Source organism: Physcomitrium patens, chromosome 20 (assembly GCF_059467195.1).
Source record: "Physcomitrium patens ecotype Gransden chromosome 20, ASM5946719v1, whole genome shotgun sequence".
In the NCBI taxonomy this organism is placed as follows: domain Eukaryota; kingdom Viridiplantae; phylum Streptophyta; class Bryopsida; order Funariales; family Funariaceae; genus Physcomitrium; species Physcomitrium patens.
The window spans coordinates 4863511-4886990 of record NC_143429.1 but is presented as its reverse complement, the minus strand read 5'-3'; the positions used below and the strand labels follow the sequence as shown (position 1 = coordinate 4886990).

Genomic DNA, 23480 nt, shown 5'->3' with positions numbered 1-23480 from the left:
TTGAGAGGATCTTAAATCCTAAACCTTTCAATGGGAAGAAAGATCAAAGTATGTGGCAAATACAATTTGTAGCATCTTAAACTTCATCAACATGTGATCACTACTCTTTGTGGGATTCATATTTAAAAAAAAGGTAATATAATTGACATACATATTTATGCCAATAATTATCTAAATAATATGAATAGATAGAAATATATAAAAGTAAATTAATTTACTAATATCTTGCAAAGAAGCTTCTTAGAAGCTCTATAATATCAAAGACATGAATCTTAAAGAATCAAACATTTAATACACTCTTATATAATTAAAAATGTATAGATATTCATTCAAAAATAGTATAGTATTAAAACTAGAATGACTATTACCAAAGACAAAAAAAATTAGAAAGCCTTGAAACAAGACTAAGGACTAGAAAGACATTAAGAAGAGTGAACAAGGCTTTACTTTAGCTTCTATTATCTCTCCTTCTAAGAACAAGTTTCATAAGAAGTGGCAATCATATATTGAAGAAGTTCAAGCTACGACAAATTGTGTTCGCTACATATTTTGATTTTTGTTTCTTTTGAAGGTGATTGATTAATTATCGTAGTGATTATTAGTATCTCATATCAGCATAAGAAGACCACCTTGTTATTTGATCATTGTTGAGGCTTTTGTAACTCTCTTCAAATAATACATTTAGAACATTGTTGAAGGTGGTTTCTACCTCCAATTATATTACAAAGCATTGAAAGTCTTTTTGAAGGTCATGATACTAAATATGTTATATTTTACCATCTATTTATAGAAGTATATATCATTCTTAAGGATCTTTATTTCTATTGTGTCATCTCAATGGTTGTGACAATCACAATATTTTCTTCAATAATTTAGCAAATAATAGCTCTTGAATTGAATCTGCTCATTGTTGATTCTTCATCCTTAGTACTACAAATACACAAAAATTATAAACAAGGATAGAAAGTAGAATGTAATCTTTTCTGAATAATATTTCTTTTATAGCAAAGATTTTTTTATACTTCGTCTTGGTTTGGATTGATGTGATCAATAAAAAGCATCAACCTATTTTATTGTATTTATAAGATTCTTTGCTTGCTTCTATGTGCTTCCATTAATATCATATCTATGCCAAATGAACAAGATATTTTAACCTATTTTGGCACTACCTTAAATCTAAGACTTCTTCAACATCATACTCTTGATTATTATTCACTTCTATAAGAGGAGGTGGCATTTGTTGTCTTCTTGATAAATCTATTGTCTTTTATAGCTCAAGAAGAGATACACAAAATATAAAATAGATTTTTATGGACTTCAATAGGTGCAATTGGTAAGCAACTACATTACTCTATTCACATATAGAAAATAGATTAAGTCTATAATAATCCAACTTGTCACAAAGACAAATAGTCTTGATATTACAATAAAATAATCATACTTTATCAAGAACATAGAATTGAGATTATTCCTTGCAATAAGCATCTACATTTATCTTATGTTATTTTTGAGATTCTTTAAGTTATGCCTTTATTGTTGCATATAGCTCTAATAAATAATTTATCAAATCTTTTAATACAAGATTATTGGCTTTTAAAAAAATAAAAAGTATTAAGTTATAGATGATAACCATAATTAGTAAAAAAAATATTTCTTGAGCAAAAGAATATACCATGTTATTATAAAAAAAAACTTTGCTAATAAAAAATAATATTCAATCATCTTATTGGTAGTTGATGGTATACTTTAAATACTACTTTAGAATTTAATTTACTTGCTCTATTTATGCATCGATTTGAAAATAGAATATCAAAAATAGTTTTATGCCTATATTTAGAATCTTAAAAAAAATCTAAAATCTTGATACAAATTGCATTTTCTTATTTGATATAATATTCTTTGGTAATCCATAATAGCACTAAATGTTGTTTTGAAAAAACTTAGCTATTTTTTTTTATTGATAATAGATTTTATATATGATATAAAATATCCTATTTTAGTAAATTAATCTATTATTATAAATATAAAATAAAAAAAACTTAAGATTTTGATAAAATCTATAGAAACAGAAGACAATAGTTGTTTTAGAATAAGTAATGGCTGAAAAAGTCTATGAGATAAATAATAAGGAGTTTTTGATCACGAACAAATGTCATATGATTTTACAAAGCCTTTAATTGCCTTCCATATTTGAAGCCACCAAAATCTCTATATATTAGCTTAAAATTTTTGTTGTATCTAAAATATTTGATTGCTAGAAATTTATGACAAGTTTAAAGAACGTATAGTTATTCTTTTCTTTCTAGAATGTATAATTATTTTTTAAAATAGAATATATTATTCTTGAACTCAAATTTAGAAGTATCATGAAACTTAGAAGAATTACTCTTAATATCATAAATAAGAGAATCAGAGAACAAATTTGATTGAACTTACTTAAAAAAGGTTAAATCAACAATTAATGTTGATTTTATTGCTCAAAGATGAAAATGCTTCGGCTTCAAGAGAACCATTCTTTGTTAATTAAATGATTCATTTCTTTCTTTTAATGTAAGATAAAAATATTTAGAAAGAATGTAAGACTAACATTATTATTTTTTAATTAATCAGTGATCTTGAAATCAAATCATGATATAGACATGCTCCAACAAACTTAGCAAAAATTCAAAACACATGTCGACATAAAGTAATTGAGGTTTTTATAATCCATATACATCATAATTATACTAAAAGCACCTTTTAGATAGTAGTTGAGATCTTTCTTAAAGATCAATAGAACAATCATAGTAACAATGCTTTGAAAGAATATTTGTATTCTTCTTTTCAAAAATATCTTAATAATCTTTATATTAGCTTAGAATACTACTTGAAATCCATTGTTCATTAAAAATAGGTGTATCATATATAATAAAAGTTGATCTTTTTTTTTGCAATATGTATAAATGCTCTTACACCTATCTATAATAGTTTGGATGTATTTGACTTATAGATTTCTATTTGTCTACCAAAATCCTAGGCTAAACTTTTAAAAAAATCAATGTTATCAAAAATCCACTCTATTTAAGAGTTATATTTTTATAACCATGATAATCCTAAGATAATTAGATTAAAAAGAGATTTAATCACATTAAATAATACTAAGCTATTATGACTACTAATTACTACATCTAAAAAAATAATTTTATAGGTGACATCTCTGAAAGACAACAAATAATCATCTATAACTTCTATGTGTATAGGTTTGGTTTTTTTTAACTAAAGATATTTCTTTTTTTTGATAAAATCTTTATCTATAAAATAAGATGAGGCTCTTGAATTTAACAAGGATAAGACTTTTTGATTTTTTGGTCCTAAATAAATTTCTCCTGTAAAAGAAGATGAAAGATTTAAAAAGAAGATAGGACCTTATTAAGTATAGTACAAGATTCCAATCGCATAGTTCTTATTGTAATTAGAGAAATTAGTTTTTTGAGAAATTATCTTTTTTGGCAATCATGCTTCTTATTTTGTAGTTGCATTGCTTCTTCAAACAATGTTAAGCACTATGCTTAGGTTCTCCAAAATATAAGCATAATTCTTTTTTATAAAATTGAATCTTTTTTTGATTAATAAGAAATTTAAAATGTACCACGTTAATTTATATAAGTTCTTGTCTTGATGAATAAGCTTCTGTAAAGTTAAAAATTATTGCCATAACTTGACTTATACCTCTCTAACTAAATCCTTGTTCTTATAGTCTATCAAAGAATAAACTATTGTATACAATAGCTTTAGCAATAAATTGCTCTAATGAATTTTTTTTTGGCATTTTCAACAATAAATCTTTGATATTATCTCTTAATCCATTTTAAAATTAATTGATAAGGGCCTTATCATTCCAATCCATGTTGCAAGTAAGGTTTTTGAATTCAACAATGTATATGGTGGCTGAATATGATATTTGTTGTAAAAATACAAATTTGATATCTATTATCTTTTTTTGATTATTTTTTCTAAATATAGTCATGAAAAATTCTAAAAATAAATTTAAATGATAGAATAGTGATAAATCTTTTTCTATCAAAGATATAAACTAAGAAAGAGCACTTCGAAAGAGAAGTGTATATATGAATCCAACTTGAATAAATCCATCAGCATATTGAAAAGGATGCAACCTTAGACAATATCTTACTTATTGTAGTAATCTTCAAAACTTTAATCTTGTTCCATCAAACTTCTTTGGCATACTTATCCTTACCTCTATCATATTTGTAATTGTTATACTTCTCGGATTTAATTGTTAACTTGATCTTCTTGCTTCTTTCAATTGCATAATTTTTTAGTATAGATTTTGAATTTTATTATTGACCTCTTTTAAAGGCATTGGAATACTATCTCCATAGTTGATATTAGAGATATGTGAAATTTCCACCTTAAAAGTATTGAAAAACTTATGAAGATCTATAATGGTTGCAAATTTATTCTCACTTTTGTCAAGAGTAGTATCTATAAATTTTTTTCCTATAAATAACTCAAATAAATATATAAGTCAAATTACAAGAAAATAATTTGAAATCTCTAATATCGAATGAAAATTTTTACAAAAGATATAGTTTACTATCTTTAAAGAAAAAATCATTATTAAAGAATTAAAATGTTAGATTAAAGGTATATAGTCTATAACTTCTAAAATAGAGTAATAGAAGTAGAGTAGTCTACTCACTTCTAAAAACAAGACAAAAAGAATAAGTTAAAATTTTTGTCAAATTGCCAAAGATATGAATCTCAAAGAATCAAAAATTTAATATTTTCTTACGTGACTCAAAACTAATGTAGTATTGAAACTAGAATGGCTATTGCTAAAGACAAAAAGATAAGAAAGTCTTGAAACTAGACTAAGAACTAAACTAGGAACTAAAAAAATATTGACAAGAGTGAATAAGGCTTCACTCTTGCTTCTATATATGTTATCTAATTTGAAGCTATGTGATAATATTCTATAAGGCTTCTAACATGTGTCCAACTTCTGAGACATGTATCTAATTTATAAGGCAAGTTTTTTATATGTTTACTATGTAGTTTGCTTGTTTTACAAGCTACTAATATGTGCAATATATAGTCAACTTATTGGCTTCGTTTCTAACCTATCAATCAACTACAAACACATCTAAAGTCAAGTATAAATCTTTGAAGATTTTAAGAAGCTTTGCCAAAAGATAATATCAAATCTATCTATATTTATCTTCTATCTAATACTTCTTATTAAAATAAATATATATGCCTCTGACATATAGATGCAATTTTATCTTTATATATGTCTAAAGATAATTAGTAGGTTGAATACTATGTCAATAAGTTAGCTATATATTATACATTGTCATATTACATATTGTCTTGTTTGAGAATGCATTGGATATTTGGTTGTGGAATATGAGGTTGTATTTTACAAGCATCCAAGAATCCTAATATGATTCATCTTTATAAGAAGAATGCAATTTGAATTTTAATTCAAAAGTACTTAAATCTAATACAAAGTGCTCAAAAATACTCTTCTTAGTAATTTCAACCATACATAAAATCCAATTGCCTTATTACTTTCATAATTAGGAAATTTTGATTTTTCTTTGTAAGCCTTAACCCTAATCAGTAAGCTTTAGCAAGTTGTAGCTCTTAAACTAACTGTCTACTTAAAGAAAAAAATTTCACAAAAATTCTACTATAAGTCTTTTATGTGATCAAAAGAATTTACTCCAATCCACTCACAAATTGTGAGAAAATGCCAAAAAACCTTAGTAATATTATTTAGCCGCCAACTTGAAAATTGATGCAAATGTTCTAGTAGTGATTTCTCCTTCTCCAACTGTTAACTTCAATTTAAAATTGGTATGTGGCTTGATCTTCAAGTCTTCTAATACTATGCCAAATTTCACTTTGATACAACTAGTAGATCTTTAGATATCATAAAAACCCTACCTAACCTCAAATTGCCAACTTCTGATACCTTCTTGTACCAAAACCCAAATATCTCTCAATTGTACTATTAAATTATCACAAAATTTTACACACACTCAGTACACCCAATTAATCAAGCACTTTCAAATTTTGAACTGTAGATGTGATACTAATTTCACAAACTATCTAAGACTGTTAGCCCTAATTGTATTGCATAAATCCCAAGTCATAAATATAAACCCTGATTTTGAACAATAATTGCTAAGTCAAATCAAATCCTACAAAAAAAAACCTTACATCTTTTTAATAAGCTCTAAGCTAGCTCTCTAATCCTAATTGCCAATCTTCAAATGCTTCCTTATTTTATCCTAAGTGGTCATTTTTGTGGCTAGAGGTCTGATTTCGACCTTGTCTCACAAATGGTTGATCCCTGGGTATTAATCTAACCAATCTTAGGGATTTTTTAGCCCTAAAAAAAACCTCAACATATATATTTTTTTCTTAACAACAAAAATTATTAATCAGAATAAAAAAAATATGATAATCATTAAAGTCATTATTTAGACATTCATTATAGTCTTTAATATACCAAATAAAGTATAATGAATCTTCTATCAATGAAGATGCAAAAATCACAATTGGATAAATTTTTACCTAACTTTTTAAGTATATATTGCAAAAAAAAAACAAAACAAAACAAAAAAAAACAATTCCTCTGGTTAATAATGTAATTTTTTTTCAACTTCCAAGCCTTTTCTTTGAATTGACTATATGATTGTAATTGGTCCACATTCTTAAAAAAGGTACTCTATAATTACCGTATAATTTTTCTATTTTATATTCACAATGTATTGTACATACACAAAGCTTAAACATAATAGCCAAAACACATACACATAAATTTCTTCAAGTCATCCTCTTTTTTAAAAAAACCAAGAAAAAAAAATCAGATCCAAACAATATCAACAAACAAAGTGACCTAGACATCCAACATAGCTTCACCCGACTCCCCAAAGCAAGAAATAATATTTGTTTCTCTAGAAACGTGTCCAATTTCTATACCTTTACTCAGACATCTTTTTTAACATTTTTTCATACCTATGTTGTGTCACATGTGCTTGTACAATATTTCTTGCTATTTTGAATATTAAAACATAGAAAAAATCTTATATATAATTTCATGGAATAGGAAAGAATAAATAAAAATAAAACGAAAGAATGAATTGGATTAATTTGTAATTGAGAGTATTGTACCCAAAGGTTTAAGGCAAAGGATGAATGAAGAGGGAAACCATTCCGCTGAACTCTGTTCGTCGAAAACGGTCAAGTCCATCTATCCATCCATCTATCCATCCATCTATCCATCCATCTATCCTGTATTTTTTCATCCATATGGATAAAGCTCATCCAAAGCGTCGTCTCTCTCCGAGGAGCTCGAAGTTGAGGTTCACTGGCTATGGTGGATGCTGTGCTGCAACAACGAAGGCCACAAATCAACAGAGCTACAATTCGAACCAAGAGAATTTTGTGTAAGAGAACTGGTTGTTGAATTGTGCTGGTTGCTCCTTTTTTTTTCGTCTTACGATTGCGGCACTGCAGCAATGGCAGCTCACACGATGGCCGCGCTGGTTAGCAGCGAACTGGCCAACATATCGGGACACAGCAGCTCATCTCCAACGAGCTCACAATCGCCTCTCTCACGCACAAGTTCGACTCTGACGCTCAGTCAATCCCCTTCGGGAGCCTCGCCATCAGGATTCTCGTACAGCGGGCGTCTCAGCGATTCGAATACCGTCCCCGGTGGGGCGAACTCTGGATTTACTGGACGGAGACGAGGTTTTTTTCCCCCGCGGCGTGGTCATGAGGGGAGGCGGAGGGAGGCCGGGACAGTTTGTGCGCCGAGAGCAGGTCTTGGAGGTTTCCTTGGTGGAATTTTTAAGGGAGCAGACACGGGTGAGGCAGCAAGACAGATGTATTCGGGTCAAGTGGCGCAGGTTAACGCCTTGGAAGGAGAGATGCTGGGTTTAAGCGATGATGAACTTAGGGCTCGCACCTCGCAGTTGCAGAGTCGGTCTCGCGGCGGAGAGTCTTTGGATTCTTTACTGCCTGTATGAATTCTCTTGCTATTCTCAATGTGTGCAGCGGAATTTTGTTGTGCTTGTTTTCGAATTTGTCGGCAATTGGCAGAATGTATAATTGCGAATATGGTCATGGAGCAGATAACCTACGTTAATTATTGGTTTTGGTGCCACATAATACCACCGTTGAGTAAATAACCTTCATTCATGTAGTTGGGATTGAACCATGAATTTCCGGGTGCCTTGATTGGTTCCCATCGGAGAGCTGAAGATTGAGATTATGAAGCTTTATTGAGGTTTAAAAGAAATCGAGAACAGCAAGCGCTGGAATCGACATCTTCTTTAGGGTTCACGTTTGTCGTTGATATTCGATTTAGGAAATGATCAAAGCCGCAAACATGAGTTACAAAATAATCACGTGAATTTATAGCAGGCTGTTCGGACTCAAGTGATGCACTATGTCCTTGTGAGATAGGAAAGTATGAAGATCTAGCACTCCGCTGAGAGCTGCCACACGTTTGGAGTGGTCAAATAGCAATTTTTATCAAATGCATAAGAGCTGTTTTTCATAGACGTAGTCTGGCATCGATTGAAGTATTGAAATCCTTTTATAATTTCGGCTTAATGCTTTCTCTACGTGTAGTTGTAAATTTGGATTGTTAGTGTCTCAAGCTCTACCCTAATTATATACCCCAATTCGTACTTCGTTCATTTTCCGTCATGAAACATCGAATTATACCCGTTGATGCTAAGTCATACAAAAGTCTGTCCTGTCGTTTGTTGAATTTTATGATACGTTTGGGATGTTAATTATCGACCATTCTATCAGTACATATCTGACTGATTTGTCTGAATGTGTGAGCAGGAAGCCTTTGCTATTGTACGTGAAGCTTCGAAGAGGGTTCTTGGACTAAGGCCTTTCGATGTACAGCTGATCGGTATTTTTGTCGCTACCCCTCTTGCCCGACGTTTTTTTTTTTTTTTTTTTTTTTTTTTTGTCCTTTTCTTGTTTCTCAGTTTTCATTAAAGCGCGAAATTTAAATTCGTGCTGAAGAACGATCACCGCTTTCTGATTGTAAGGAATATAGCACTTAGTAGTTAGTGAGGAGAAGCTGAGCACCCGAATGTGGTATGTACATATTCTTGCCATTCCGCGTGAATCAAGTGAAAACGAGTGGGACTTATCGTCTCTGCTGGTGGGGATTTCCGAATTCTGCAGGAGGAATGGTTCTACACAAAGGGCAAATTGCAGAAATGAGAACAGGAGAAGGGAAGACACTTGTTGCAGTCCTACCTGCATTTCTGAACTGCTTGACAGGCCAGGGGGTGCATGTCGTGACCGTGAATGACTACTTGGCGAGACGCGATTGTGAGTGGGTCGGCCAAGTTCATCGTTTCTTGGGCCTTCGAGTCGGCTTGATTCAACGTATGAGTTTCACCTTTCTTTTTCGCGAGTCAGATTCATCTTGATAGAGGAGAAAGGGAACATCTCATAACACTGTTTTGTGCTTTGTGATGTATCCTTGTGTCTATTTGTAACTGGCTTAAAAATGACTCTTCATCGAGATATCATGCTGACAAACATGAGGCACGTTTACGTCACCTTTGATGCAGAGGGGATGACTCCAGAGGAGCGTAGGACTAATTATAATTGTGACATCACCTATGTAACGAACAGTGAGCTTGGTTTTGATTTTCTTCGGGACAACTTGGCTACTGTAAGTCTAAATTTACAATCTTGATGTTTCAATATACAGGAACTCCTTTGTTGACAATCATGACTTTAAGCTATGTTTTTTGTCTTGTAGTATTAATTTTATCCGAATGTGGTTTGGTTTGCTGAAGCTTTATTCACTTGCTATTGATGCAGAACAAAGAGGAGTTAGTGTTGCGTGGTTTCAACTTTTGCGTGATTGATGAAGTTGATTCTATCCTTATCGATGAAGCTCGCACTCCACTCATCATATCCGGCTCTGCCGAGAAACCAAGTGAGCGCTATATTAAAGCAGCGAAGATTGCAAGTGCCTTTCAGCGTGACTACCATTACACAGTAAGTATCTCTTGCAAGTTGTGACTATGAACTAGCGATTTAGAGACATTCTTATTTTCGCTCAATATTCTAATAAATAGTTCCGACTTATGTTTGGTGTCACAATTTGTTATACACAAGATTAAATTCTCGACCTCAAGTTTTAACTCAATCTGATCGCCCGTTTGTGGCAGGTTGATGAGAAGCAAAAGTCAGTGTTAATGAGTGAGATCGGTTACGAGGCGGCTGAAGAAATCTTAAATGTGACTGATCTCTACGATCCAAGGGAGCAGTGGGCTTCTTATATCATTAATGCTATTAAAGCCAAGGAGTTGTTCCTCAAGGATGTGAATTACATTGTTCGGGGCCAGGATGTTATGATAGTTGATGAGTTCACTGGAAGAGTGATGCAGGTACTGCTCGTATAGATACATACTGAACCTCATCTTTCTTATCATTGCTGGTGTGTAACACGTCTAGTTGTGCTCTGATAGGATTATTATGTTCTCTGAAGTGAATATCTCTTGCTACCTATTGTTGGCTCATGCAAATAAAATGCACGCGTCATGCGGAGAAGCTGCATAAGAAATAGTTGTATTAAGTTTTTCGTTGCTTCGATCTCCTTGATTACACGGTTGATAGTAGGATACAGTAAAATTGGGCTAAATTAGTCGTTGTGTCTAAATTTATAGGGAAGGAGGTGGAGCGATGGGTTACATCAGGCTGTTGAAGCCAAAGAAGGTGTTAAAATTCAAAATGAGACAGTCACACTTGCGTCCATCAGTTACCAAAACTTCTTCCTTCAGGTATTGTAACGAAATCACCATCTTCCTACACAACTGGTAGCAATTGAGTTTCCATAGATTTGTTGCCTTCACGAATTTAAATTTAATTCCCGTTTGCACATTTTTTTGTTTTTTGTTCGTCTGGTTCTGTTTTATATGAATCTACTTTAGATTGCCGTGCGTATTTCCATAGTCTAACATGGATTTCTGCTAATGTTATGTCTAAGTGAGAAAGCTAGCAATATTTCAAATTTATAAACATGTTGCTTTAAAAGTATAATTGCTTTGCTTTGAACCATGTTCCCAACATTGCAATCTTACAGCGAGCAAATTATGTACGTATATTCCGATTACATACTTGGGTGGTCTCTTTTCTGTGATGCTGACAGAAAATATAATGGTGCTTGCAGTACCCCAAACTGTGCGGGATGACAGGAACTGCAGCCACTGAAGTTGACGAATTCGAAAAAATCTACAAACTGAAGGTCACAGTAGTGCCCACTAACAAGCCCATGATTCGCAAGGTATAATTGTCGTCTTATCACACAAATAGAGTGGTATTTCTTTTGTTATTTTGTTATCTTATTTGTTGCAATTGATTTCCTATATCCAAGTTTTCCTTCCAAAGATGAGAAGGTTCCGTTTAGTTTTCTGATAGGATATGTGAGACTTGACAGGATGAGTCAGATGTAGTTTTCAAGTCTGTAAATGGCAAGTGGCGAGCAGCTGTTGTGGAGATATCTCGTATGCACAAAACCGGCCGACCTGTCTTGGTTGGGACGACCAGTGTGGAGCAAAGCGAATCACTCTCTGCACAGCTAACTGAAGCGTCAATTCCACATCAGGTGACATTCGTGTTCTTTTAAGTAGGCGCGAATCACCTAAAAATTTTAGAATTAGGATTAGGTTAATTTTCTAGCTAATCATCATAATAATTTCGTGCGCAGAAGGGAACCTGGAGGCTGGCCAGACTCTAATTCAGAAGAGACGGTGCATTTTTTTTAAAGCTTCCCACTGAATGTTTGAGATGATTCCTTGCAGGTACTGAATGCGAAACCAGAAAACGTCGAAAGAGAAGCTGAAATTGTTGCACAGAGCGGGCGCTTAGGAGCCGTGACAATAGCTACGAACATGGCTGGTCGTGGTACCGACATTATATTGGGAGGAAACGCCGAATTTATGGCCCGGCTCAAGTTACGAGAAATGCTCATGCCTCGGTAATTCATTTCTCCATTACCTATCGAGTCGTCAGAGTCTTGGTTTCTGAATTTAATGAAGTATTTTCATTAGCACTATGTGACTGGAGGAACTAGCGTGTTCCCAATGACGTTGGAAGAGGACAACATCAGAGGTGACCTTCTATTGCCGATTTGATCACCTATGCTAGTGGCCGGCATCAGCACGTCTTATTTTGTTAGCCTTACTATGAGCAATCTAGGTTCTTTGGAGGTTGTTATGGTGCCCAGCCTAGTGTGAAGTGGTTTTTAGCATCATCCACTATGCAGTTGACCGTGCTATCCTACAATTTGCATCCGTCACTTTGGCACCATTATATTTTCAAGGTCTCTTGCTGGCTAGGATTCTAGTTCCTGCTGCTCATGTTATGCTCAATAGAAAAATGTAAATGAAGAACTCAAACCAATAATGACATCTGTTCTCTCCTCTCTTTTTTTTCTTTTTCATGCTGGCAACAGGGTAGTAAGGCTGAGTGACGAGGAAATCCCCTTCCAAAAAACCAAGAAATTACCAACCAAGAAGACATGGAAGGTATGTACGATGTTTGCATATTCATACGTTATTAATGTTGCAAGTATGTTGCCTTTCCCAATTTATGTCACCATGCACTCGGTGCTTCATTGCATCGCCATTACTTAGAAATAGCTCTGATGCTTGGAGCTTCAGTTGAATGGTATTGTTTTCTGAAGGAAGGATAACTTTGCTCAAAAGACACATCTGGCAGTTGGTAAATCATCTGTGTTTTGGTGAAAGTTACACGTGTCTATTCTAATCGTAGCCACTTACTATCCCAGTTTGGTTTCTCAGGTCAATCCAAGCCTGTTCCCTTGCGAGCTGTCAAATGATTGCGCAACACTGGCAGAGGAAGCAGTTGAAGCTGCCGTGAATGCTTGGGGAGAAAAAGCGCTGCCCGAACTGGAAGCTGAAGATCGGCTTTCATATGCTTGTGAACGGGTATTTTTTTTTTTTTTTTTTTTTTTTTTTTTTTTTTTTGTGAAAGTTAAATGAGCTCTAATTTGTACACATTGGGAGGTCTGTAATGGATTCACATTTTCTTATCCTGATAAAAGTGGCTGCAGGTAATATCAGGCCGCACTTATAAACATAGTGATATTCAGTTTCAATTTAAGAAAATGGCATCACCATGGATGGTGAAACAATCAGGTTTTAGATTACACTTCAATTTCTAATTTGAGAAAGGTTTCAACGTAATACCGACTTATGAGTGATGAATATGATTTGATACTGCAGGGTCCAACTGAAGATCCAGTAGTGGCACAGTTACGTAAGGCCAACCTAGCTATTCTGTCGGAGTACAAGACTTATACCGATGAAGAGAAGAAAAAGGTACATAGCCATGAGAGAATTTCTAATAATCCAGAGAAATTCATTCAAGCAATGGACGGCACTCTGAATCTCATGAAATGCTTGGATAAGATGTAGACATAATTAAGTGTGTCATTTATTATCCGTTTGAAGCTGATAATAGCTGGTGCTGAAGAGATGAAGTCATGAGCGAAGATATGCGTTAGTTCACCCTTTAGTTCCGAAACCTCTGCTCTCTGCTATTCTCAATTCCATTAACAAGATTCTGGTACAATCTTGACAATAACTTCTTACGTTAACTAAACTACAACAATGACTAAACATGGCATGTTTTCTGAAGGTGGTAGCGGCAGGGGGACTTCATGTGGTTGGCACCGAGAGGCATGAATCAAGGCGAATTGACAATCAGGTAATTTTTCAGATATTAACTAGGAAAAAGCATTGGTTTAATAACCACGTTTCTAAAAATGTGAGTCAAGACGGCAGAATTTGCACGAAGACCACAATGCTATTGAGTTGCTAGTTTAACTGATTAAGAATCCGTTTCCAAAGTCTTGTTATAGTACATGTTTTAACTGTTTGTGTGTGTTGAGTTGAGTTGTATCGAGTGCAATGCTATTTACATTTAGCATACAAATCATTCTTTTCCTCATTTTCAACGTACTTCTTTACAAGTCATTTCTGTTATCTTCAGCTGCGGGGTCGTAGTGGTCGTCAAGGAGATCCTGGAAGCACTAGATTTTTCCTAAGCTTGGAAGACAACATCTTTAGGATTTTTGGTGGTGATCGCATACAGGTAATTATATCTGCAAAAACCAGTTCATTTGATTGGTACACTATCCACTTAGATTATTCATTTCCGTTATTGAAACTGACGTACATCTCTGATTGATTTACGATGCTGTTAGGAAGATCTTTATTGACGGAATATTACTTTTTAAAGTGTTGATTTTCATGTCCGCTTGAAACCTCCAATCGTTATCGGATGGGTTCAGTCTTTTGTTTCACTCTTTCGAGCATGGCTTCGGTTAGCGTGCTTTAGGAGAATTTTTTTAATCAGGACAATACATTAATGCTTGCTTAGAACTGGAATGATAAATAGACTGAAGTAGCAAACTTTGTCCTCGGTTTTTTTTCTCAAGGCAAGAACATCGTGAGATGTAATCCGTATCTTTGGGGTCACGTTAGTCAGGAGGTTGTCAATCCAGGAAGAGTATTGAATTCGGATTCTATGTTGTTGAAACTTCTGCATGCTTCATGGATATTTTCGGATGGCGCAGGGCTTAATGAAAGCATTTAGGGTTGAAGATCTTCCTATCGAGTCAAAAATGCTTACAAAGTCTCTAGATGAAGCTCAAAAGAAGGTAGAGAGTTATTTCTTTGACATCCGTAAGCAACTCTTTGAGTATGATGAAGTTTTAAATAGTCAACGTGACCGGGTGTACACCGAACGTCGGCGCGCTTTGGAGGCGACAAACTTAGAAGCACAAATGATTGAATATGCAGAATTGACAATGGATGATATCCTGGAGGTACGCGTTTCCTTACTGTTGGTGTTACAACTATTGTTTGTATCGAAAAAAAATTATTCCTCAGTAATCCAAAGTGTCTCTGGATAGTTCTCTGCTGGGAAGTTGTAAGGTAATGAATGATGTGATGATGCAGGCAAACGTGGACTCATCCCTTCCTCAGGAAGAATGGAATTTAGAAGCTTTATGTGCAAAAGTCAAGCAGTAAGACTCAAGCCTTAGAAGTCATCTGAACCCGCACCATTTTTCGCTTTTATCTCTTGTTTACCTTCTTCTGCATTTCATTCAAATATGTGTGTGTGTGTGTGTGTGTGTGTTTTATTTTTTTATTTTTTTATTTTTTATTTTTTTGTTATTCCGTTGGTTTGGGGTTCTCAATCAACGCGAGTTAGTGGTACTTTGTGAAACTCGTACGAATTTCCTGTATGTCCGTTGAGACCGTGGATTTTAGATTTTTGTTCTCACTTTTATTCCCTGTATTGTAGATACTGTTACCTGCTGGAGGATTTGACACCTGAGCTATTGAATGAGAAGTGCCCCACATATGATAGTCTTGGTGATTATCTTCGCATGCGGGGCCGTGAGGCATATGTCGAGAAAAAGGTGATGCCAGATTCTATGAAGTTCGACGTTGAGATGTTAGCCTTAAGATTTTGTTCAGTATGAGGACCGCGTGCATCATTTCACTCATGATCGGCACGTTGCTTCAAATGCAGAGAATTGTGACGGAGAAAGCTCCAGGGCTTATGGAAGAAGCTGAGCGATACTTCGTCCTCTCACAAACCGACAATCTTTGGAAAGAGCATTTACAAGCTTTAAAATTCGTGCAACAAGCTGTTGGACTTCGAGGATATGCTCAGCGAGACCCTTTGATTGAGTACAAATTAGAGGGTTACAACTTATTTCTGGAAATGATGGCTCAAATTCGGCGAAATGTTATATACTCTGTTTACCAGGTTAGTACTCGTGCTGCGCATACGCCCTACTTGAAGTCTCTAGTGAATCTTTTTCATTAGTGACCCAGTTCCTGCTGCCTGCGACATTAGGAGGTGAAAGTTGACCAAAATAGTCACCAGCATGAAACAAAAATTCATAGTTTAATCGCTCAAAGTTCTTTCTTGCAGTTTCAACCAGTGATGGCGACGCCTACAGCCGCAAATGGTAGTAGCAAGAAAGACTCGTCTCAAACCAAGGGAAAAGTATCTGCAACTGCAAGTTAAGGCGTTGTGAAAGCAAATGCTGCCGCTGGAGAAAGCAGAGTCTGGCTGAAGGTCAGTTGGCTCCTGCTAGGTTTGTAAAAAATATTCTTTGTGTACACCGAATAATATTAGCAAGCGCACCTTGTGCCCGAGTGGTGGTGTATTGTTTCGACGAACTTGTCTTTTCCTTTTGAATATTCGATCCTAATATAAAACGTTTTTTTAAATACGAGAAGTTGAAGGTTGTGCCATAATTCTCCATGCGTGTTATTTGGCTCTCCCTGCTTGTATGGATATTCCAGATGTGCCATTGAGGTAGTGACGTTGGTTTTTATCCTCGCTTTGAATTTTAAGTTACTTCGTTCGTAGATTTAGAAGTGGTTTGTGTGATGGCACTTGGAATTTTCTTGCGCCACGTACATGATATAGCGTATAGAACTATGTGACGCACGTGGGACTTAACCAAGTGATAGAAGTAGATCGATCGAATGATTTAGAGTGGAAGTGATGAAAGCTGCGATTCCGTGTTTAGGTGTTTGGGAACAATTGACTTAAAGATCTGTATGGGTCTTTACCTGAGCATTTTATTCGAGTTTATCGTTCAAGTAATTTGGGTTTATGCTCGATTTAATGAAATTTTCATTTCGATCCTTCAAATAATAAATCTTAGAAGTGTTACTAGGTGAAAATATTCCACTTCATAATCTAACGTTTCCTCTTAGAAGAAGGGTTTTATTTTTCCTGCTAGACCCACTTTCTGTCATAACGTTCTTTAAAATCTTTGAAGAGCCTTTTAGAGCATGATTACTTACAATAGTGTTCATACGTGCATATTTTTAGTGGTGATAAGCAGCAATGAAGTATTCATGTTGATTATGCTGGAACCATTCTGAGCTCTTTCATTATTTTTCTAGTAATATCAAAGCATGAACAATCCAGTTTATTACAAACACCGTTCAAAACATGATTGTAACTTTAAAATACTGCAGAGGACGATGACTAATCAAAAGCGATTTGTTTCAACACAATTCTGCCCAAATTCCGTAAGTTTGAATCTCAATAGAAATCAGTTGAAGAGCCTCATGAATACAGAGGTCTGCTTGCCTGACGATCCTAAAACAATTGTCTCTGAGGTTTCATTTCTCGAAATTATCATTTCCTATCTCAGAGCGGAGGACGATGACTAGTCATGAAGGTACGCGAGTGAAGAGAGAGAGAGAGTTGGAATTGCGTACCATTATCACAAGATCAAAGCTCAAGGCATACACATGAAGTTTTCGATCCAGTCAATGCCAACTTGTGCATTGCAGCTTGTAGTGCACCGATTGATCACCGATTCAGCCGAATACGCCTTCTCCACAGCATTCGTTTCCTGCTTCTTCGAAAAGGCCAACTCTGGAAAGCCATGAGCTGCTAACCTGGATTAGGAGAGACCTAAACTAGGAGTAAACAACCTTCCGGCGTACGCTGCCGTTGCAGAACTGTTCAAATCGGAGCCATGGTAGTGGGGCACACGGAGGAGTAGGGTCATCCTTGGAGCAACATTCTCTGAAGGAGAGCTAGGTAGGTCATACATTCAGTCCTGAGTAAGAGCCATATTCATAGGTAGAAGGATGATTTAAGTTTCGAAGGAAAAAATATTACACCAGCTGTGCTAGCAGAAGCTTCAGCAGTTTGTCGTGGAAAAGTTTTGCCCTTGAGCTTGGTAAACAATGATAAAGCAACAGGCGCTAAGCAGTACAAGTACTCCTTCCCGCTTCAGTGATTAAATCTTTATCATTCTCCGTCGAAGATCAGAGTTAAGAAGCTTGCATATGCCACAGGGTCACAACCCCATACAGTAGAACTTCTTAGCGTTCAGAGCATGACATTTGTGGATATTTCTAGTCCTTTGGAATGTAATACCTCTCGATGGTCTCCTTACACACCGCGCTTTCAATTCTGCGCTCTCTTATCCAATCTGGTCTGGCTTTGTCACATGGAAGCGAACAGGACAATTTAGTACCTTGCAGCAATTTGAGCTTAGAGGAGCCGAACTAAAACATCTGTCCACTGTGGTAAATCAAGAGCAGCATCTCTAGCCTCTCATTCTTGGGAGTGTTTACACTAGATGTATCATGCACATTAAAGAAGATTAGAGATGAAAACAGTTCACACGCAGTGCTTGGGGAGACACGATCCAGTTAGACTTAAACATGCAAGCATGGATCAGAAGATAATTTCAATAATTTTATCGTAATTAAAACTACAAGAGCGCACTTCAACATGGCCCATGGAGCGGGTGTTGCCGGGTCGAATAGGAAATAGAGCCTCGTTGCTCACAGCGAACATGGGGTGCAAGCAAAGCTAAGAATTCATGCTTCGATAAATGAGAAGAAACGAACCTGCGAACGTTTACAGCGCTTGCAGTCATTTACAACCCAAGCACATGCGTTGAAGGTCTAGAAGAATCCATCCTTAGGGTCGCCAGAACGGCCGCCGCAATGATGCAGCCGTAGTTGCAGCTGAGTCACTGTCAGAAAGAGCAAAATCAATATGCCTTGATACATGATCCTCTTGCAAACGTCTATACGCTTGAGGGCGGACCTTAATCGCTTCTTTTGACATCCCTGAGTTCGGCAACCTGAGCTGCTGACCACTCGGAGACCTCGGCTTCGGGTTCGCAAAAGGGGGCAGGCGGCTCAAGCTGGATATTGGTCCAGCACAGCTTCCAACGCTCTCCCAATTATAATTCTGCTTTACATCAACTTTAGCGAACCTAAGGTGTCGAATGCCGTATCTTGGTTTGCTGATTGACAATTCATTGTTTATCTGGCTTGTGCTACAACTCTTAGCCATGGAAAGTACATCTTCAGTCTGGTGAAGCTTCTTGAGCTGTAAATCACTTTGCTGAGGAATTTTTGAAGTTCCATGCATGCGTTTCTTCAGTGGAGGTGTCTTTGGTTGCAACAACCCTGCAGCATGCTGTTGCCGCAGAGAGACGGGCCATGGATATGTCATCGGACACTTTTGGTCCATATCGCTGGCACCCCCAATGTTGGTGGTACATATTCCAACCAAGCTCTTCGCCGAGACACTTTCACATAATACCTCATCGTTGTCAAAAATGTCGTTGTCAAATATTCGGTTCGGCGAGCTGTGCGCTCCCATTTTTGCAGCGCGTTCCAGCCAATTGCAAACCCAGCTAGACTTATCCGAAAACGTGTTATCCACAATCAACGCAGATGCTTTCATGGACGGTGATCTCGATAGTTTCCGATTCTGCCACGACGATGCGTACTCCGTCGCCCGATCGCGTTTTATAGTCGCCTCTTGCTTGCTTTTCAGAATTGCCTCGCAATCCTGCGCCGTGCGAAGGCTTCCATTCCAGCTGTTGCTCACTTGTTCCATTCTTTTGGCTCGAGATACAAGAGTTTTATCTCGCTTCTGTGGATTCGTTCTCGACATTCGAGTACTAAGGGACAATGCTTCCTCAACCTCTCCCTCTGTCAGCTCCTGCGCCAACTGATTGGCAAATCTTCTACGAGCCATGTAGCCTCGTATTGCAGCTTGGATTTTCACAGCAGCACAGATTCTCTTATTCTCATTTGGGCAGATGCTAACCCTTGCCCTTACGTTTCTAAAAGCCAGCTTTGCGGATTGTGCACCATCACCCCTCGTACACAAAGATACAACATCATCAACCGCAGCTTTAGCTGCCGGAGCAGTTGCTGTGGTCGCTCTAGACTTTCTCCCGATCAGTACGAACGGGATACGATTGCTGTCATCTCTTGAAACCCGAGATTCCCGCGATCCCTTTCTGTCAAGAGCGGGAGTAATCTTTGCCAATTGTACTGCCTTCTTCAGACTCCCTTGCACCACTGTCCCCGGAAGCTTGCCGGGGGCAACGGCTGAAAACATAGCCTGAGCGGAGTGCTTCACCTTCGTAAATCGACTTCGTAAATCACCTCCTAGAAACTTAGGCTTCTCGCCCCTGTTCCATAAGCCTCCAACAAAATTCATCTTAGCAGTAGAAGGTGATGGTGGTGGCAACCCAGGTATGGGTTTCTGCTGCATGCTTGGAAGAGGTCCTGAAAGATGTTTCTTGATCTTCACCCCAGTAGCTGGATCTGATAGCATCACCCCTTCCTTCAATAAATGCCTTGACATTGAAAGTGGTCCTGATTTGTGTTGAACTTTATCTTTGGGAGCTTCCAGCCGCGGAGGTAATGGAAATGGCACCGGCACTGATGTACCCGTTCCAGAAGAAGAGACGAGGTTGGTTGAACTCCTGACAGATTGCAGCCTTCTTGGCCCTAAACAGAACGGTAGAGCGGATTCGACTGATTTTCGATGGGATACTGTGGACTTGGAGGTTGTCAGCAAACTTTTCGCATGAGAATTGTTGAGAGATTTTCGTCTGGACAGACAGAGGCAAGGAAGGTCCTTGACGGGAGAGGATACGTGCAGCAGCTCGGGTGGCAACTCAAAGCCCTCAGCGAAGTCGTCCCCTTCAAGAGTCGAATAGGAAAGCGTCTCAAGCTGGCAGCAGGTTTCAAGCGGGATCTTCACCACGGAAGCCGCCCGCGTTGACTTCTTCCTCATGATATCCTTGTCTTTCTACACAATCACCTACAAATGCATCCTATACTCAAAAGCACTTGACAATCTTGCGCAAACAAAACGTCTTCCACTTTATGGTCGTCGTGGATGAATAACAAAGTATTGCTAAGCTTTCGCACAAAAACAGACACTCCGTTGAAGATGGTTTTTCTCATTTACTCGGTTCCATTGACATAACTAATTGGGAGGTAGCGTCCGTGGAGACGATTGTGGATCTAGTATCCGCCACCAATGTAGCGACTTAGAGTACAAAGTGTCAACCCCTCCAGCGCAACACCTAAACAACCGAGTGTGGAAGATTTTAGAGTAAAGATTTCAGTACTAACCTCAACACCAACTCTTTTCAATACATACCGTGAAAATAATAGATGTTCATGCAATCACTACTACTGTTTACTTCGTTGAATTGAGAACTCCAACGCCAGATAGGAAAAAAGACTTTTTGGTTCTGATAAGTGCGAAAACCATTCAAGGTTAAAAATCATCTGAAATACAAAACCTGTTCACAAAGCTAGAAGTAGACGATAAAATTGTGAAAGATACAACTTTTTCAACTCGCCCACGAATCAAACTTTATGTCCTCTTCATGTTTGATGGTAACGACAACCGAAACACATTAGAGTGAACTCTTAATGAAAGCTTGAAATACCTGACAAACTTCAGTTTCATTCTGAAAGGCACGCGCTACACTCTTCAAGGTTGAGAGTAAAAATACACCCATTTTACTCCATTCACAAACACAGAGAAGAAGGACAAAACCTCCCCCTCTTTCGTGTCGCAGAACGTTCGAGCTCTGAACTGAAACGACCATTAATCAACATTTCAAAGACGAAGCTGGAGATATCCCACCTGCTTAACGCCATAAACCCAAAAATTAACAATGATCTATCGTTGATTATCCCTGGAATGAAAGCTTGAGCTTGACATATTACAAAGCTTGAGTGCACAAAAACGCAAGAGAACAACTCAATGCACTGCCGGGGAGTGTAAACACTGTAAGAACTGCAATAGCGCGCGTCCATTAAATCAGCATTCGCAGTAAGGGAACTGATTAGGGACCCTTTGAGCGGAAATGCAAACAGGAAACAAACAATGCTATTCCACCATCCCCTTTCAAGGTAGATTCGTAACGAATTCGTTTAATAACTAGGTGACAGCCATACAATACATACCATTCGCTCCGTTCTTTCAGCCGCGACGCTGCACATCTTTAATGCCCATACCTGAGCTTGCAGGCCTACTAAAATAATCAAAATAAAACTAAATACTACACTTGAAACTTCTTGCACTCCTCTTCCGTGTCACACTCTAGAACCTATTCATAAAATACTCACGGCAGGGTTCTACCATGGAATAACATTAGAATTCGCTGTGCGGACACCACTGCAGAACAGAATCTCCTCTCCACAGCAAAGATTTCCCTCCTCCGCTCACCAGCTCATCAACTCCTTCCGCTGCTCCTAAACTAACAAAGCATCCAGAGAAAGGATGAGAAGGTCGATCTTGCATCGAAAAACACTTAGCTCGCATCAAAACCACGGCAATCCTTGGCGACATGGCCACAAGCGCACAAGCTATCCAAATGCACTACAATGTCGCACAAGTTACAGCAGTTAGAGCAACGCCATCACTCACAATGCGAGACTAAAATATATAAAGAATATGTGAACACAATTGCGAGGCTAAAAACAGCTTACGCCTACATTAGACACCCCGCTCGTAGTGAAATCGTCCTGACGCAGCAGCGATGCGGAGCACGCACGGCGACAGTAAAACTGCGAGCCCCTTTGCAACTCCACACAACAGAAGTAGAAGACGAAGAAGAAGAATTCAACCAGTCTCCGAAAAAGGCCTTTCCTGGTCTCGAAAGTAGTCTCGCCACGCCTTTTGTCATTTTCCTCTCGGCCTAGTAAAAAGTACTAGAGATTTACCCCTTTTTACTTCTTCGTTTTGCTACGGGTTATACATTTGAAGCTATTCGTTTACCCCCACCAAGGATTTACTCTTAAATATATTGTACTTGTGTTTCATAACTTTTCCTAAGTAGGCTTTTTATGTCAAGATTTTTTTGTTAAAAAAATGTATGGCAATATCTCTTATGATTTGGAAAATAATCATATTTTTCATACTTACTTGGAGGGGGGGGGGGGATATTTTTATCTTCTATCATTGTGTTTTTATTGCTCTTGAAGGTTACTTGACTTTTGGATTTTATTTTTTAGATGTCATCATACAGGTCATGAAAAAAAAATATTTGATTTGTATGTACTCCTGAATCATATTCATATATAAGGTTTATTCTAAAAGAATACATTAACATATATATATATATATATATATATATACATATGCATGTAAATATTTTTAGCTATTATTCTTTAAATAGAATGTTTATTTTTATTTTATATTTTATATAAAATAATAAATTATTGTAAAATGCATAAACTTATTTATACACATGTATATATAAATTAAGAAGGATAAAAAAAATCAAAATATTAAAGGTCCTATTTTCAAATATTAGCAGCTTGGCAAATATTAAAGGTCTTGGCATATATTAAAGGTCCTATTTTCAATATATAGAAGCTTCCAATTTACTACCCTGTTGTGAGATTATACCACAAAACTTTGCATATTACCTCTATGATATTCCATAAGAATAGATAAAAGAATCAATTTTTTCATACACTGTTTAATTTTTATCAGACTTTGGGAGGCCTTTCTTCTTCCTTTATATATTCCTCGGTTTTCTTTAAATACATTTT

General features: G+C 36.7%; 2 protein-coding genes across 6 annotated transcripts; one reads left to right on the top strand and one right to left on the bottom strand.

Moving 5' to 3' along the window:
- Nucleotides 1-7375: 7375 nt before the first annotated feature.
- On the top strand, nt 7376-16342 carry LOC112273257 (protein translocase subunit SecA, chloroplastic). The gene is made up of 20 exons (XM_024501769.3): nt 7376-8039; nt 8875-8947; nt 9229-9435; nt 9624-9727; nt 9880-10059; nt 10233-10451; nt 10731-10844; nt 11234-11347; nt 11501-11668; nt 11865-12040; nt 12518-12590; nt 12867-13013; nt 13311-13406; nt 13726-13794; nt 14080-14181; nt 14666-14917; nt 15051-15118; nt 15400-15517; nt 15631-15870; nt 16039-16342. Exons 1-20 carry the CDS (start codon nt 7395-7397, stop codon nt 16132-16134), a joined length of 3261 nt encoding a protein of 1086 aa, XP_024357537.1. The 5' UTR covers nt 7376-7394; the 3' UTR covers nt 16135-16342.
- A 761-nt stretch (nt 16343-17103) lies between these two features.
- LOC112273258 (uncharacterized) lies at nt 17104-22519 on the bottom strand. Of its 5 annotated transcripts, none has more exons than XM_024501771.3 (5): nt 22419-22519; nt 22063-22180; nt 21365-21564; nt 18498-20992; nt 17104-18082 (listed from the first exon to the last, which is right to left on the bottom strand). In XM_024501771.3, the coding sequence occupies exon 4, from the start codon at nt 20695-20697 to the stop codon at nt 18571-18573; it is 2127 nt and encodes a 708-aa protein (XP_024357539.1). In that variant the 5' UTR covers nt 20698-20992; nt 21365-21564; nt 22063-22180; nt 22419-22519; the 3' UTR covers nt 17104-18082; nt 18498-18570. The 5 variants fall into 5 exon arrangements, 4 of the variants coding, with proteins under 4 accessions (XP_024357539.1, XP_090101477.1, XP_090101478.1 ...); XM_090245351.1 differs by having other exon boundaries at nt 17104-18078; XM_090245352.1 differs by having other exon boundaries at nt 17104-18078; nt 22063-22175.
- Nucleotides 22520-23480: the final 961 nt, after the last annotated feature.

Coding starts and splice junctions, on each gene's coding strand:
- LOC112273258 (XM_024501771.3), bottom strand. CDS start 20,697: ATGAGGAAGAAGTCAACGCGGGCGGCTTCCGTGGTGAAGATCCCGCTT.
- LOC112273257 (XM_024501769.3), top strand. CDS start 7,395: ATGCTGTGCTGCAACAACGAAGGCCACAAATCAACAGAGCTACAATTC. Junction 10,060..10,232: donor AGCGTGACTACCATTACACA/GTAAGTATCTCT, acceptor CGTTTGTGGCAG/GTTGATGAGAAGCAAAAGTC. Junction 10,845..11,233: donor ACCAAAACTTCTTCCTTCAG/GTATTGTAACGA, acceptor TGGTGCTTGCAG/TACCCCAAACTGTGCGGGAT.